The sequence below is a fragment of the Euleptes europaea genome, chromosome 8 (genome assembly GCF_029931775.1).
Source record: "Euleptes europaea isolate rEulEur1 chromosome 8, rEulEur1.hap1, whole genome shotgun sequence".
Classification (NCBI taxonomy): domain Eukaryota; kingdom Metazoa; phylum Chordata; class Lepidosauria; order Squamata; family Sphaerodactylidae; genus Euleptes; species Euleptes europaea.
In genome coordinates, this window is record NC_079319.1 from 77186714 (window position 1) to 77205038 (window position 18325).

The 18325-nt window shown below is 42.6% G+C and overlaps 1 protein-coding gene across 1 annotated transcript in view; it reads left to right on the forward strand.

Moving 5' to 3' along the window:
- Positions 1–18325, forward strand: part of SYCP2L (synaptonemal complex protein 2 like) — a 62831-nt gene that overhangs the window by 22220 nt on the left and 22286 nt on the right. The window contains exons 17-24 of the mRNA XM_056854971.1: positions 249–349; positions 1392–1470; positions 1649–1751; positions 8759–8825; positions 9812–9864; positions 10825–10876; positions 14662–14711; positions 17211–17259. Of these exons, the coding sequence (XP_056710949.1) occupies positions 249–349; positions 1392–1470; positions 1649–1751; positions 8759–8825; positions 9812–9864; positions 10825–10876; positions 14662–14711; positions 17211–17259 (554 nt within the window). The remainder of the gene's footprint in view (positions 1–248; positions 350–1391; positions 1471–1648; positions 1752–8758; positions 8826–9811; positions 9865–10824; positions 10877–14661; positions 14712–17210; positions 17260–18325) is intronic.

Consider the following 18325-nt stretch of genomic DNA (forward strand, 5'->3'; position numbering starts at 1 on the left):
TATTCTCTTCTTGGTTTGGCAGTTTGTAGTAGGCTCAATCCAAAATATTGGTTATATCATGTTGGGTTCCAGACCATGTCTTTCAGTTTATTTTATTGTGAGTTTTCTGATGCCCCACAAAGGTTCTCATGATACCTAAGGTCCTCTCTTTAGTATTATGTTTGTGCTCACCTTCAGGTTTATGTCGACTCACCTATAGGACACAGCTTAGCCTTCTTAAAAATATACTTTTTAAAATTGTCTTACAGTAGCAACCAATTGTGCAGAGTGGATAAAAGATTCTGCAGGTACTGATTCCTTATCGGATATTTTTGGATCACAGAGTGATGAATCCACTACTCTTATGACCGTAAGTATGTACGTCGGTCAGAAGAAGGAACTACAGCCTTTTCCTCTTTCTACTTTTGCTCTAAGTTCTTGCCTGTTTTGTTGAATAACGTGATAGCTAATAGGAAAACAATCTGAAAAGATCCTCCAAATTCACAAACAGGAGAGAATGTTGATGGTTATCTGTGGGCTCCCTGGTTGGCAGCCACATAACAAAGGATCATCTGTTTCTGTACATCCCTGTGCACTGATGGCCACTTTCTAGTTGTTAACCTGCTTACAGTGAGCCTTTTGGCTCCAACTAGAGTCCTTCCTTCTCTATGGTGGCTGCATACCTTGGGGATTGGGCTTCCTGAGGAAGTGAGGAGACCACACCATCCTGAGAAGGTTCTAGGAGGCATTTTTTGTTGTTGTTTGTTGTGTTGTGTTTTTTTGCAAGGGATTTTAATGATTTTTAATCTTTAGACATCATCTTAAGGAGCAGGGGTTAATGGGGTCTTTGCTGTAGTTGGTATGCTTTTTCTTTCTGGAACTATATGAGCTCTGAGCCAAAATGGGGGAAAAGGATTATAAATATTTTAATAAGGTGGAAACAGGAAAAGATGGTTACTGAGGAAAGGGTGACAGCAGCAGAGATTAGGTGATGTAAAAAGATATGGTATTAGTTCTGATGGTGTTAAAAGAGAGAACATTTTACACGATCCGTTTTTTGGCTTAGGTGATGAAATGAAATCTATGATAAAAAATTTTTTTTGATCTGTTAGTCGTGCAAGGAATGTCAGTCCATAAATTTCTGTAATTTACCTGCATTCAAATGCTTGTGTTGGTTATTTGTGTTCTACAAGAAGAAGAAAGCCCAGGTTTTTAATAAAACTTATCTGATTGTCTGAAGGAAAGTCTTTCTTGCCACAAGTGAGCGATTGAGTGTGTGTTTGCAAGATCGCCGCCAGTTGTCACCTAGAAAAGTACAAATGTCTAATTTCAGGTGTAAGCCAGTATGTGTATTTTTTTCACTAATGGAAGTTCATAAGTATGGTGATCAGTAACTACAACCTCTTTAACAGAAAATGGCTACTCCTGTGGACGACTCTGCAGTTGATAAAAGGCAACAGATGGGACAAGAACATGGCAGTCCTGGCCAAGGTTCGAATGCCTCTTCCAAAGTTGCAATCCTTACTACTTAATATAAAAATAACTTTCCATCAATAGGGCTTTCTTCCAAGTAAATTAATTAAAGTGGCCGGTTAGTCCATTATGAATCGTAATGTTTCCAAAGCTGCTTTTTGGCAAATAAGCATCTTCTGTGTCTTTTCATTAAAAGCATCCATGGATACAGCAGCAGTTTCTCTAATGCATGCAGCAGCTACATTGAAAACTCCTCCACCATTGCAACCTTCTCCCACGAAACAGAAGGATAAGACTGTGTAAGTACCTTGGCTATAAAGAACTGGTCTCAAAAGTGTAACTTTATTTTCAGGAAATAACACTAATTTGGTCGACTTCATGTATAGAACCATGTTTCTCAGTAGGATTGGCACACTGACTTGTCAAGTATTCAGTTATGCCAAGGGTGCCCTTAGGAAGGTGCAGCTTGCCTCTATTTGGATATCCTTTGGATATCCTTAGTTAGGGTCCCAGACCCTAAATGATCTGAGACCACTGTATCTTCAGAACCGCCTCTCCCTATATAACCCCAGAAGAGCCCTGCAATCAGCCAGTAACAATCTACTGGAGATCCCTGGCCCTAAGAGTGTCTGGCGTCCTCAACCAGGGCCGGGACCTTCTTGGCTGTGGCCCCAGGCTGGTGGAACTCTCTGTCTAGTGAGATCCGGGCCCTTCAGGATCTGTAAAATGGAGATGTTCCGCCAGGCTTATGGTTGAGGACAGGGATGGTTATCACTGGGATGCTGGCCTCCCCTTTCTCCCATCCCCTTTCCCCTTGTTACTCTATTGGGCTGTGTCTGATTTTGCCCTTAACTTTCCTATATGCCAAAGTTGCTAGACTGGTCCATAACCCCCCTGAGATATGTGATATGACATATGTTATTAAACCAACCAACAGTCACCATAATAACATCTCTCCCTGTTGGGATTTAATTGGGCACAAAAGATAGAACTGGAGAAAAAAATTAAACCTCAGCATGTCAGAATGTTTTAATGTTTTAATTTTAATTTTGTAAGGAATGTTTCTTGTATATTAACTTTGTTGGCAGCCATCCTGAGCCCGGACTGGCTGGGGGAGTGCAGGGTACAAATAAAAGATTATAATTATAATATGAGGGACTGTATGCCCCCTAGCTACACAGCAGTCATGGGGCGCTTTCACCCATACTGAATAATGCACTTTCAATGTACTTCAACGATTATTTGCAAGTGGATTTTGCCATTTCACACAGTAAAATCCAGCTGCAAAGTGCATTGAAAGTGGATTGAAAGTGCTTTATTCAGCATGTGTGAAAGTGCCCATGGATAAATCTAGCAGCATAACAAAGGGCAACTTTTCACAGACAATGTTGATGCTCTCTTGCCATGGAGGGAAAAAAAAAGCGTTTTATAATTTTTTTTCATGGCCGCGATTTATCCCCATCAATCCTAATGTAGTTTTGGTTTTTTCCTGGGAACAAAGCACACTGTCCCCTTTGCAGAAGGCCTCCCCTTCCAGCAAGCTCATTGTTTATGCCCGCCCCCAACTCCGCCCAGCAGATTATCTCATGCGGTTCACCTCTGTGGGCACGGCCCCAGCGCAAAAACCAAGCACCAGTCCCTCTGGTCTCCTACATTTTTCTTCCACCCTCGCTCTGTTCTGCTTTTGGAACAGTCAGATTCCAATGGTGGGGGGCAAGGCAGTGCTTTCCTCAAAGCTTCCCTCTATTTTCTATAAGTGTGGAACCCATTGCCCTTTAATGACAGGCAAGATTGGGGTGGGGGCAGGAGTTGCATCTATGTGCCCTGAGAAGTATTTAGCTGAAAGTTGGAATGGAGCAGCTCCAACCTGTTCCGATTCAAGAGGAGTGCCTTGGATTTCCCGCTCTCTAGATGCACATTTTCCTCATCCAAATTCTCAAAACTCTGCCTGGGGGCTGATTGTTGAGTTTTGAGAATTTGGATGGGGAAAAGGTGCATCTATAGAGCGGCAAATCCAAGGCAAAACCTCCCATGCATAAATGGCCACTGTAAACCTCTTGCATTAAAGTGATTTCCCAGAGTATGTCTCCCCCCCCCCAATATACAAAAAAAAACCAAGCATCAGTCCCTCTAGTTTCCTTGTATAATTTTTCTATTTACCGTGCTTCCATGCATAAATGGCCAAACACTCTCCCTTGCGTTCCCTTCGCAGCATGCCTATCTGCACACATTGCTCTCCCCCTTTTCCAAGATTTCCATAGTTCCTTTGTTCGATTCTTTTACCAGGTTGGGGATGCACAGGATGCATGCGGGGGAGGGGGAGAGGAAAGAACGCCCCTAGCTGCGCGCCGGCCCCAATCCGTCCCCAGTGCATCGTGAGAGAGAGCAGAGAGGGCTCCTGGCTGGCGTGCCGGTCCCGATCCAGCCCGTGTGCATGGGAGGGGGAGAGGAAAGAAGGCCCCTGGCTTGCACGCCGGCCCCGGTCCGGCCCCAGTGCATCGTGAGAGAGAGAGCAGAGAGGGCCCCTGGCTTGTGCGCCAGCCCCAATCCAGCCCTAGTGCATCGAGAGGAGGGAGACCCAGGGCAGACTGGCCGCCCCTCTTCAGAAGGGTGATGGGAGGGAGTTTTGCCTTGGGTTTTCCACTCTCAGGATGCATATTTTTCCCATCCGAATTCTCAAAAATCCCCCCTCCCCTCCCCACTGGGGTAGGGGGGCCAACAGCCCCTTCCCTTGAAGAACCCCCCCCCCCGCGGGTCCAGCTGCCCTAGACCGAGCTGCCCCCACACACACTCAGCGTGCGAGGCGCACATGGCGTGGCACCGCCGGCCTCCCCCCAGCGTCCCCCTGGGCTTGGAGGTGTGGGTCCGGCTCCAAGGCCCATCCCGGGCGGGGAAGGCATGCCGCCCGCCTGCCTGCCTCTGGGACAGAGGGAGGGAAAGAAGTGCCATGACTCCACGCGGGCAGGCAGCAAAAGGGGCAGTATTCTTGTCCGAGCACAAAACTCCCCCAGCCAATTGCCGTTCACAGGGGAGGAGAAATTAGCCGGCATGGGTGGGGAAAATGATGCGAAGTTCGAACCAGGGAAAATTTTTCATGGAGCCCTGCGGCAAAAACCGCGTGGAAAAATCAAAGATTGCACCAACATGGGTTTGAGAAGATGAGGGGATGACCCGATTTTTTTGGCCAAATCCGAAGCTGTCATGGAAAATCAAAAATTAGCAGCTCGGTAAAACAGACGTGAAACCGCCGCAAACCTCTGTGAACCCCCCCCCCCCAAAAAAGTTTCTCCTAGTGGCTGCCTTCTATTGCTGCTGGTATCTCTGTGGAATGAACTGCTGCCTACTTAGAACAGCAGCCTTTGAAAACAGGCTCTTAGTTTTAATAGTTGCTGCTGCTTTGCTGTAGTCTTCTTTTTAACTTCATTTTTTAAAAAGTTTTGAACCTGAAGACTGAGCATACTATTCCAGGATGAAACCGAAAGAAAGACCCTGTTTGGAGAGTTGCTTGCTTTGCTGGAAACCCTTCCTAACACTGTTAAAGACAGTAATAATTTAAAAAATGTATTTTTCACCGGGTGTCATCCTGCCAGTTTGTTTGCTCTGGTTTCTGTGTGTTCCTCACCTGCCAGGTACCTTCTGCTGGTTCAGGATGCGGCATCTTGTATTGGCAGAAGGTGCTTTGGTCCTGGGAGTGTGTCAACGCCACCAGAACGAAATGGTAGGATCCAACTCCTTAGTTCATGGTAAGAGATAACAGATTTGTGTCTGTAGTAAGTACCACACTTCTTGTTCTCTTTTAGTTCTGATAAAGCTAGTCCTTTTAAAATACTTGATTTGTCAAATGGCATGGAGCCTAGACATGCCAGCACCATTGCTGCCAGGGTTATGGAGGCATTTCCATGCATCTGATGAGCCCAATTTAGATAACACTCTGGGTCAGGGGTGTCAAACTCATTTGTTACAAGGGCGGGATATGACATAAATGTCACTTGGTCGGGCCGGGCCATGCCTTGCCAGCCCAGATTGGGAGCAGGGTGTGTGTATGGCTTCCTTGGCTGGTGAGCCCGCAGCAGGCTCACCAGCCCAGATCAGGACTTGGGGGGGGAGGCTGCCTTGGCTGCCTTGTGGGCTGGATAAGAGCTCTCAAGGGGCCAGATTCAGCCCATGGGCCTTACGTTTGACACCCCTACACTAGGTGAATAGTGGCAAAGGAGAAATCTGTTTGGTGGCTCTTTTGTGGAGGCAGTGGCGTCGGAGCTGGCCTCGAGTAGTTTGGATTAGTATAGAACGTTCGCTTGTCTGTGGTCCATCTTCCCTTCCTAGTAACATTGCCAGTTATATGTAAACTGCCAGTAAACTTGGGAATGTGGAAATGGGAGAAAAGATGAGCGAATTTATTATGATTTAAAATTGTGCTGGCCAATAGCCGTAACAATAAATGTAAATGTAAATTATGATTTAAAATGCCCTCCCCCCAATTAACGCTAGCTTCTAGCATTCTGGCTATTCATTTTTACTTTCTAGCAACCATTAGAGAGTCGGTGCACTAGCGATACAGTGTTGGGTGGGGAGACTTAAGTTAGAATCCTTTCTGACTTCCAGTGATGAGCTGGATCCAAGCAGTCGTCTCTAGGGAGAGCTCCCTAGGGAATCCAAGAAACACTTGAATTGGTGTTTTTACACACCAACCCGGTTCTAAATAGTGGACCGGGACGCAGGAATTCCTCTGCAGCCCCAAGAAAGCGGCGTGACTCCCATACTCTCTGAGGTAGCTTTTTTAAGCCCCCTGGAGGTGTGGATGTTTGTCCCCGCTGGCAAGAGAGGAGATAGCATCGCCGCAAGCGTTTTCTTTGGCATAAGGCTTGGACCTCCATCACCTATAACCATCTTAAGAACTATTTTAACGAAGAAAACCCTCACCCTCCGAAATCTAAGTGAGTAACAAGAACTCTTTTGATCTTACCGGGAATAGAAGGCTGAATTGATTGGCAGAATTAACTGGGAACTTCGCATCTTCCCCCCCCCCTACCGTTTAAAAACTTTTCTGCTTAGATAAGAAATCAGATAAAGTGGCAAAGACACTATCAAGCCGATCTGGGGGTAGACTAAACAACCGAACTGTTTGATAGACGTGGCAAGCACCAATCAGAGTCTGTGACGTTTGAGGGGAAAGGAGAAATAAAACCCACCCTCCCCTTGGTGACGTTACCTTTTCCCGGCTGGGAAGCTTCCTGCCACGTCTCCAAGGTTTATTTTGGAGTGCCGGAAGACCTCTAGGCAGTAATACTACTCTATTGCAAGACGCCTGCCGACAGCAGAGAGACGGGAAGTGAAGAAGCCCATAAGACCGGAAGCGAATCCCCCTGTTGCATCATCTAAAAGGTTTCCCATTAAAAAAAACTACAGAATGGGGACGACGGACGGTCCATGGCTGCACAGTTTCCTGCTGACTTCCTACTTCCTGTTTGCATATCGACCTAGAGTGTCTAAAACAAACTTAATGTACTCCAAATTTTAAAATGCACTTTTTAGCTCTCTTTTGAAGACTACTTGTGAAATTTTTTAGCGATTGGACTTAACATGAACTATTAATCTACCCATATTCTGGAAAATCAACTTTTAAGACTTGCCAAAATTAGCGGGGGGGGGGGGGAAACCAACCATCAAAGTATACTGTAATACCTGCAACATCTAAATTCTAAGAACCCTTCCAAGAAGTAGATATGGAGAACAGAATTCAAGACATGTTCGCCAAGCAAAATGAGACAATCACAGAACAGTATGGACAGTTGTCAAAACAGATGTCAAAGCAGATGGATCAAATGACCATTATGATGAATACCTTCATTGCTTCTATCCAGTCAACTGCTCTAAAAATGAATGAGAAAGACCTTGAAGTCCTTAAAGAAGAACCTTTCCTTGTCAAGAGTGCCCAGGAACAGAAGAACTCATCAGAGGAAGTGGAAAACCTCAAAAAACAAATCCGGCTGATAACAATGGAATTGAATGTGTCTCAATTTGAGTTTGATTTTTTCAACCTGTTTGATGAACTGTTTAATATCTGTTTGGAGGATTTAACGAATAGAAAAACCGGAGCTGCCAGAATCTTTTTCTTTGAATTTGAGATGGAACAGAATTTACAACGAAGACCATCGTTTTGTTGAAGAGGCTACGCTAACAACCTCCAAGGATGTTTTACGACGCTTACTGTTGATGGGGAGGGGAAGGAAATGCTGGAAATTCCAGGCAAAGGGATAAATGTGGTCTTCATGGTCTTTTTTGGTGATATGATTAAAAGGAACTGATTAAAAGGACTGACCTAAATGGAAATAGAATAATATATTAATTGAATTATAATATTTTTGAGACTATATATGATAACTGGGTTACTAGAATTATGACATGTCTGAAATGAATGCTTGGGATATATGAAAGATTTACAAAACATTTAATTCTTAATAGAAAAGGAGGGAGATGTAGGAGAACCTAATATATTTTTTTAGTATATATAAATATCTAATGGCTCCTTTGTTTTTATTTTGTAAAAATGTAATCCTTAATGGGACCATTTAAAGAATACTGTTTAATCTAATCCCTTATTTTTACTTTTTAATTTTTGATTAATACTGATTTAATAACTTTAGATAGGATAAGAATGTTTATTAAAATACTACTGGGATTAGCTCCGTTAACAAAAGATTACATAATTTACTTTATGATGGAAGAGGGTGAGGGGGAAGTCATATTATTGATGAATTGTATTAATGTATTTTTTTTACTATTATTATATAATTGAAAAAACAATAAAAATTATTTTTTTTTAAAAAAGAATCCTTTCTCAGACATGAGTGACCTGGGGTTGGTTGCTCTCCCTGTGTAATCTACATGATATATCTTGTATGAAGGAAGATGTCTTATCTTTTGTGCAACTCCTGTTCAATGGAGATTGATCTTTTGATACTGTGCCATTTCCGTACACCTGATAGACTTCCCTCATATAATTTGTTGCCTTAGATAATCTATTTAATGTTGGCTTTTTTAAAAAAAGTTATTCCTGTAGATGGAAGGTGCAACAATTTTTGTAACCAAAAGAAAGTGACGCAGTTATGAAGGGATTTTACTTGAAAACAATAATTGTTGACCCTAAGAACCCTTACTTAATAGAAAATCTAATTGAAATCTGTGGGAATTGTGCTTTCAAGCATATTGTTGATGCCTCCTTTCTAAATGCCTACTGCTACTTTGAAAGCCATCTGACTTCCAATTACAGCCCTGAAGAATCATTCTTACCCTTTTTTGTTTCTGGTGTCCACAGTGAGTCAAATGCAGAAGTGGAATCTGATATCCAGCCTGTAGAAATACTCACTGTAGAGGTATGTTTTAATCTGTATCCCATTAGAGTGTTCATTGTAATTTTTTGTTTTACCTTACTAGGTTTTTAATGCAAATTTATTAGTCCAGATTTCTTGGGAATGGAGTAAGCTAAATTCTTACATATTTAAGATGCATGAACAAATCTTCAAGGATAAGGGGAAAGTAAAAGCTCTTCCTTAACTCATTCCATTACCTTGAACATCTTGATAAATTTTCTTGGGTCTGAAATCCATTAAATAGATCCATGACATTCATACAATAACATGCTTGTTAGAAAGTAGGGCAGGAATAGTTATTTCTGAATCATCTCTACAGATGATAGTAGGAATTAATCTCTTCTGTGAATCTCTTCCTATGTAGTCACGATAAGTGTGTGTAACTCTGTTTTCTAGAAAGATTTTTTTAAAGGGCAAGCAATAGCAAACCTGCGGCCTTTCAAAGTGGACAACTGGAAGGATAACCAGATAATTAGGACCATGTAATTGTTCACCTGTTAAAGCAGAGGATTAGGGTTAGTGAATGATCACCAGGAGCGGCAGCATTTGACTGATCACCTCCCTATCCTTACCCTGTGGATGGCAACAAGGTTTGGGCCCTTGGGGCTGAATCCACACCACTCCCCAGAAAGAGAGGCAGGCAAAATCAGAAGGCAGAAACGGCTCTTTGTTGCTGTTGCTGCTTATCTGGGTGGAGAGAGATTATGGCAAGGAGTCGATAAGGTGCGGAGTTAATGGTGCTGAGAGGGCATAGGAGGCCATCTTGCCAAGTGCCATCCCCCAAATCTGGTCCCAATTTGAATCATTTTTTCAAGCTCCATTCTTTGCTTCTGGGTTTGCACTTGGGGCCAGGTGGTCTCCCCCACCCCAGTTCCTCCCGAGGACTACTTTCCTTCCAGTTCCTGATTCTGCTGAAAAGAGGTGGGGTTTTTTTGCAGTCTTAAACAACTCATCTTCTATAATGTTGCCAATTCTTGTTTCTTTTCTAGGATAATGAGAAAAGCAGAAAAAGAAGTTCAAGCAAAGAAATGACAGAAGCAAAGTAAACCATTAAGCTTGATATATGCACGTTTCAGATATTTCATGCTCTGTGAGATCCCTTTTTTGGTATTCCATTTGGCCACGTATAGGGGGAGGACAGTACACATGTGGTCCTCCTATTATATACAATTGCTGTTTTGTCTGAAAGGGACAACGTGTATTTTCATCCAGCTTTTCACGTGGTGGTTGGGAACTAACCATGGTTAGTGAAAATGTCAGCGCAAATGAACAACGCTTACTACAGTTAACACTAAAAATTATGAGGAGAGTGGAACGGGCGTGAGGGTGGGGAGAGGCATGTGCAAGCTGAGATGATGCTCATGCCCTAGCCATGGTGAAGGCGCTGAGCAGTGTTGTTTTCACACCCAGCTTGCATGCATCTATTCTGGAAAAGTATTGGGGAGAAATCTGTCCTCCCATCTCTCTTTACATTGGCAGGATTAAAGTAACTTTTAATGCAGCTTCTCTGGGTTTGTTCCTTATCCTTTTGGTGAAGCAAAGCTGTCGTGAGTGTAATTCATGACACTAATTGTGCACGGTAGGTAGTTATTTGTATGTATTCACTTAGCGAGAGGTTGGTATTTAGCACCTGATGGAATCTCATTCAAATCATACTTGACCTGAACTAATAAATACCTGTTCTTAACATAATGAGGTATAAAAAAAAATGTGCAATGCCCTTCTTGAGACAGCCACATTAAAATGAAACCACAGAATTATGACAATGCTTGTGGAATAAGTGGAAGGGCAAGAAAGAGTGCCTTTTAAAATGCTAGTCTATTGAAAATTGTAAGAAAGTTACCCCCAGAAAAAAGTGTTAAAATAAGCATTATTTAAAGATGGGCAACTCTTAAGTTCCACTCACAACTTTAAATTCTGTATATTCCAACAGCTGTGCAAATGCATAATTCCATCTGTTATTTTCAAGGGTTCAGTGATCTCTTAAGTCTTTATTTTGCAGGAAGGATGTATATGAATTTGGAGACTTATCTGACCCTGTGGCACACAATATGGTAAATACTATTTGAAGGACTACTTTCCCCATAATTTCCCTCCCTGAAGCACATTTATTTCAGGAGGTATGAATGCAGAGGATACAAATTGTGTCACTGTCTCCCCCCGGCCCCCCACCATATACAATTTTGATAACTATTTTATTTTTAAAACTTCATTTATCCTGTCTTTCTCCCCAGTGGGGACCCAAAGCAGTTTCTGTTATTCTTTTATCTTCCATTTTGTCGGGAATATTAGAGACTCCCTCTTGGGCGGCTTCTCCTGCTTGCTACAAAATTTGGAAAGTGGCCTTTCTAGATGTATAGGTTAGTGGTACACACAGTCTGTTATGAGAAATGGCTCCTACAGCTTCAGAACAAGAGCAGGCAGGTAAGGAGCAGCGAATGCCACAATTTCCTTACTAATGGTTAGAGATGTGGCACTTACGCCAGGCCAATCCAGGATTGGACTTTTCAACCACTGAGGCAGTCCAAGACACCCAGCAGATTGCTGCAGGGTTTGAGTAGATGATAGCCAGTCTGTTATGCTTTGCACTGATAGCATTAAACGTTTCAAAAGTGTGACCAATTGCTATTGGACCCATACCGTTTAACCAAATTCTTCTACCTAGGCCCAGGTGTTTGTCATCCTAGTGGGGAAATGGTTTTGGAAAACAGGTAGCCGTTCTCTTTTGCTGCCAAATGTTTTCTCTGACATTAGATTGTATTGTGGGAACTTGGATCCTTTTATACATATGTCAAGCACGACTGGAATATCATTTTCGTATCCTGCTGAAATAACCTTGACAAAGAATTTGTTCTGAAGAGCAGCTTCCAATAGTTCCAAAATCAGATAATTTCCATGTAGTTTACTTTGTGAATAGATTGACTGGAAATGCACTTTTTGGCAGGCAGCTATTGTATGGTGAACTGTTATATAGTTTTTGCAATATTGGATGGCATCCTAGATGATTTGGGGCCGGTTCTAGAGATACCAGTGCTTTGTAATATCACTTGTGTGTGTTAAGTGCCGTCAAGTCGCTTCCACTCATGGCGACCCTGTGAATCAAAGTCCTCCAAAATGTCCTATCTTTGACAGCCTTGCTCAGATCTTGCAAATTGAGGGCTGTGGCTTCGTTTATAGAGTCCATCCATCTCTTGTTGGGTCTTCCTCTTTTCCTGCTGCCCTAAGTGGAACTTAGTGGAAGAGAACACTTAGTGGAAGAGAAATTCATCTTTTGGGTGTCTTGAAATAAAAACATAGATGACTAACAATGCAGTCCTATGGTAAGTTACTCCAGTCTAAGACCATTGACTTCAGTGGGCTTAGATTGGAGTAACTCTATAGGATTATACTGTAAAACTTGTGTGTAAAGCAATTTACTGTTTAAAATGTAGTCCTTTGTTGTGAAGGGGCACTGTGGTGTCATAGCTAGTGTCGCGTTAAGACCTGGGAGTCATGAGTTCAAATCCCTACTCAGCCAGGAAACTTTCCATCTCTTAGCCCAAACAGCCCAATAAAGTTTGTGTGTGGTGAAAAAAATGGAGGAATGGAACTATTAAGGCCCCCTGTGTTCTTGGAGGAAGAGCAAGGTTAAAGTGCAATAAGTACTTTTGCACCATAAATATACAAATGTACCCTCTTAGATGTGCACAGTATTCTTTCTTTCCCACTGGTGAACCCAAATCAGCTTACATGGTTCTCCTGTCCTCCATTTCATCCCCACAACAGCACTGTGAAGTAGGTTAAGCTGAGAGTGAATGAATAGCCTAAGGTCACCCAGCAAGCTTTTATGGCAGAGTGGGGAGTCGAACCTGGGTCTCCCAGACCCTAGTCTAACTTTCTAACCATCATGTCATACTGGCTGTCATAAATTTAAGCCTTGCTCCCACCCTAGTTCAGTCCCACATGGATGCACACATAGAATGGGTTTTCCTCCATTCCTCTTGCGTCACTTCTGAGATACTGTTGTAGTATAAACGTTACTGTGCTCCATGCATGAGTCCCATGCATGCAACAGAAAGGGAAGGGCTGAATGGCAGTATGAGAGGTGCACATGGACTTGCCATTGCCTGTGAGTGTTTCCTTACTGTGATAGCACATGAACCTATGTGCTTACCGTAGCCTGGTAGATGGGGTTGTGAGAGGGCTCTGGATCACCAAGGGCTTCTTATATGTATAGGCGCACTATGTCCACACATGACTAGATAGTGTGTTGGATTATGTAATTTTCCATTGAATGCTACAAATATAGTGCAGCTTCTGACTAAAACCTGCTCAAGAACTTCCTTTTATTGTCAGTGATAAAGATTTTTTTAAAAGCACTAACCTATCAAATGAATGGACATTCCCTTCCTTAAATTTGGTAAATGGTGTTAATTCAGTTTAGCAAAGCAAATCTTTTTTTTTCTTTTTTTTTTTGCTAGGATTGTGGCACAGGTAGTTTTGCTGGCACTAATAAATGAGAAATTATTTCTTAGTGAGGCTTTTAGTGCAGCCTTGAAGAGGAGACCCAGTGAGGTAGCACAGGGTCTAGGAGAATCTTTTCTAAGACTATCCAGAAGTACTTACAACAGCAACGTTTACACATAATTTCCCTGATATTTCCAACTTTACAAACAGAGTTCCCTCCATGTCCTTGTATTATTCAAATTTTTAAAAAAAATCTCTTACAACGGGTTCCAGGTCTTATTTTGATAGGAACACACTTGCAGTTGCTAAAAAAAACAAATCAAGTGTTATTAACAGTTAATAAACCAAAAATGTTTACCTGTTTCAAAATAGTATGTATTCTGCATGAGTTCTATAATCAGATCATATGCTGAGAGTGGGGTTGCCAATATCCAGGTGGGAGTATACATACAAACAAACAACAATTATTCTTCAAGCGCATATGCGTTTACAAATTGTAAGTCAAGTAATGGTAAGTATCAAGCAGGGCAACGGAATGAATTTCAACCGCAATGGGTTCATTCATTCCGTTGCCCTGCTTGATACTTACCATTACTGGACTTACAATTTGTAAACGCATATGCGCTTGAAGAATAATTGTTGTTTGTTTGTATGTATACTCTTACCTGAATGGATGTTTGAATTGTGAATTATTCACAACCTCTTGCTCTGGATTGTACTTCTTATGGATATTGTCTTTTTATTTAGAGGCTTTTCCTCTGAATAGATTTGTTTGCAACTTGCATTGTGTACAGTGCTTCTATTGAGCCTTTTACAAGTGCATAGCTTTGATTTCTCACCCTCCTTTTTGTACTCTTAGCCCTTGTTTGATAACTAATATCCAGGTGGGGCCTGGAGATCTCCCATGGTTACAACTTAATCTCCAGAGATCAATTCTCCTGGAGAATGTGGCTGCTTTGGAGAGTGGACTATGTGGTATATGGGCCCCACTGAGGCCCTTCCCCTCCCCTCCCCCTCCTAATATTCTACCCCCAGTTCTTCAGGAATTTCCAAACCTGGAGTTGGCAACCCTGCCTGAGAGGCAATGGTGGGGCTAGCGCTTTGGGCACTGAGCTATGAATTGAGAGGCCTGCGTTAACTAATGACATCCTGTCAGCCTAACCTATCTCAGTGGCTGTTGAGCAAACCGGCAAAAGTCCATGAGCACCACTCTGCTTTGGAGAATGGGCAGGATAAAAAATCAAATAAAGTGATTTGGCAGAACCCTTTGAATGGACCTGGACCTTGATATTTCTTGATACTGTGGAATATTTTCTTGGGAAATCCACTGTTTTCATCTAATCCTTACTTTTTAATTCCTCCTGAAAGAGTTTTGAATTAACTTCATTTTCAGGTCACTGAAGTAAAACATAAAGTCTTTGTCCGGAAGACCCCTTTGCACAGGTATGGGAAGATGACACTGAATTTTTTCCCTTAACCTTTGTACACAATTAAGAAATGGGTAGAAGTGAGCAGCAAGAGTGTGCAGGAAATATGGACAACAGGTAGTGCCCTGGTAGTGGAAGGGATGACGATGGGAAGACTTGAGAACCAAATATGTTGTTAACCAGTTTGAGCAATGGGAGAACTTTGAAGAAGAGTTGGTTTTTATATCCACATTTTCTCTACCTTTTAGAAGTCTCAAACCGGCTTACAATCTCCTTCCCTTCCTCTCCCCACAACAGACACCTTGTGAGATATGTGGGCCTGAGAGAGTTCAGAGATAACGGTGGTGGTCCCAAGGTCACCCAGAAGGCTTCATGTGTAGGAGTGGGGAAACCAACCCGGTTCACCAGATTAGAGTGGTAAAATCATACTTCTGATTTTAGAGCCTTTTAATTAATGACATGTAGGAGTAACCAGGAAAGGGTTATGGTGAGGAAATCCTTCTTCATTTGAGTTTTTCTATTCATTGTAACCTGCTCACAGCCTGTAGGTTTGGTGAGCTAAAAATCCAAGAAAAGTATTCCTGTGTATCTCTTGGGTAGGGGGAGAAAAGAAGAAATCATTAATACTTTTACCTTTTGCACTAGGATTTGTTTCTAATAAGAATACTGTGGCTAGCAGCAGGACTTTCAACAGGGTAATCTGAACAGACGTGTGTTGTAATTGTCTGAGGCTAGATACAAGTAACCCTTTGCTCTGCAGCTGCCGCTACAACTTAATGCAGGGGACATTCATCCACAGTGGAAGTTTGAAGGCCTGTAGCATCCAGTCACACAACAGAATAACCTCTGGTGCTCACTTGCAACAGATCAAACATCTAGGGAAGAAGGAACATAGTCAACGTTGTCTCTCCTCATCTGTGTGAGCAATGTAGATGACTAATTTCCCATCTGGTTGCATTCATTTCTTGGGAACATTACATTTGGGCAGCTGCATTTTAAGTGACCATTCAAGTGCTAATGAGACCAGGGGGCTTAACAGGGGAAATGGACAAGACTGGAGGGAACTTTGGTATACTTACCATTGTTCCACATACAGTGAAAGCCTAGAAACGCTCCTGGTTTTGCGGTCACCTGCCAAGTTGGTGTCGGTTGGTGTCATTATTGGTTCTTTCAAACCTGAATCCTATGATGGAGGCAAAGCAGTTTTATCAATGAGAAACTTCAAACACAACCTTATGGGGAGATGTTAGGCTGTTTTATCTCTAGTAATGCAGCTTTCTGTGTGATTTTGTTATATTTAGCATGCATTTATGCAGTGCATATTATCCCCCTCCCCTAAAGTGCACTTGTTCTGCTTGGGCTTTAGACTTGTATTTCTCCAACCTCCCCACTTGCAACCAATCAAATCTAGGTGTTTTTGATAGGCAAGCATCTTTGCCTCCATCCCTGGACTGAATGGCGACTTGCCTTTTAATCTCCAGAAGATTTCAGAAACAGTAGGGAGCACGAATGTTTGGGGAGGGGGAGCAGGAATCCCACTGGTGGTATCCAAGTCTGAACATGTTGGATCCAATTGCTATGTTTATTTACATAGGAAACTCTATCTTAATATCTCATGCTTTGTCTACATATGCAGCAGAAGGAGGTAGGAGAATCCAGAGATTGTAGAATGGGCTGTGCCTTTTCCAGACTATGGGGGGGGGGGGTTCAATTTTTGATGCTCTGCCATGTTACAAACTCACTACTGAAAGTAAATCAGCACACCAAGGAGAAAAGTTCTGCCTTAGCCCTTTGCATTCTGTGCTAGTTTCTCACTTGGAGGGGATTATGGCTGTAGAGGGACTTGTAAAAATGACATCCTTCACCTGCAGTCTGAAGTGGTACAGTCAATTCATTGTGTGTGTGTAGGTAGACCAGTGGTTCCCAAAGTGGGCAGTACCACCCCCTGGGGGGATTACCTAGGGGGGCACTAAGAGGCAAGGGGGCAGCAGGGGGGTGCTAGAGGTGGGCCCCTTCAACTGTGTTGTTCACTAATTTGCAATATATCAAGCTATGGCACCATGCTGGTAAATTTGGTGGAAACCATCAGAATTTTTTTCCAGACTTTGAAGAGCTGGTACCACTGGATCAAGTTCATCAGTTTTGTTGAATAAATTTCAACTATTAATTGTTACTGTTTTGAAATTTTATTGTTATCTTCTTTAGTGAGTCATGCAAACCCCTATTTCGAATAATGCTTTTTATAGGGTAGGGGGTGCTGGGGTTGAGTTTGTGGAACCAAGGGGGCGGTGGCCCGAAAAGTTTGGGAACTACTGGTGTAGACCAAGTCTAAAAGAGAATTACTGAAGTCATGAGGAAGGGAGCAGAAGCCAAGCCTGGGAATGTTGTACAACTTTAACCTCCAGTATTCCAGGTGTGCTTTATACAGGGCCCTGCAGAATAGTCCTGAATGCTTTGCAGTAGTGTGGACTGAGCTCTCTAATTTGGTCGGGGTTTTTTTGGGTTATGCTTACAGGAGTTTGGAAAAAGGAACAGCGGAAGTGCGCAAGGCTAAGCAAAAGCAGGTATTTAGTATTGCTTGCTATGGGAATAGAGATTTTAATAATAGTAGACTGAAGATGTACATGGGTAAAATTCCTTCTTGTAATCTCTCAGCATTGAGCAAAGGTCTGTCCTCTGGGGGTTTTATTTGGGAAATCCAGGGGTGCAGGGCTATAGATTCTCTGCTTTTGATGCAACAAAAGGCAGGGGGAGGGCGGGCTATAAATGCGATAATTAAATAAAAATAAATAAATAAAACATCCAAATTGGTCACAATATCAGAATGTGATAGATTTCTGTAAGTCCTGCTTCTTTGGAATGTGTGAATGAGTACAGGTACAGGGTTTTTTAAAAAGCATATATATGGGTCTCTGCTTACCTACAATGAGCATTTATGGAGGGGCCCTGTCTCCTGTCCTCTTCATTTTTTCCCAGGCCCTTGTGGGTGTTAAATATTTTTTTAAAAGAGCTTATTTCCTGTTGAGGAAGATATAATTGTGAAATCAGACAAATGTAGCCTTTTGTTGAACTAGCTCTGCCTTGAGGGGTAGAGTTGTGCCTCCTTAGTAGAGCACCTGCTTTGTTTGCAAAAGGTCCCAAGTTCAATCCCTGGCATTGCCAGTTAAGAAGGAGAAGAGTTGGGTTTTATATCCCGCTTTTCTCTATCTTTAAGGAATCTCAAAGCTGCTTACAATCACCTCCCCTTCCCCTCCCCACAGCAGACACCTTGTGAGGTAGGTTCTGAGAGAACTGTGACTAGCCCAAGGTCACCTGGCAGGCTTCATGTGTAGGAGTGGGGAAACACACCCAGTTCACTAGATTACAGTCCACTGCTCTTAACCACTACACCATGCTGGCTCTCAAAAAAGATCAGATAGGAAGAATGTTATATGAAAGGCCTCTAACTGAGACCTTGGAGAGCCTCTGTCAAGCACAGTAGACAATACTGAATGATAGACTAATAGTCTCACTTAGGGCGTGACTACTTAATACACCCAACACGTGTTGGGTCATGGGTGTGCGACTGGACTCCCAGTCAGATATACATCAGGGAAACTCACCTTAAAAAGCACTCATTCACTTGGCACT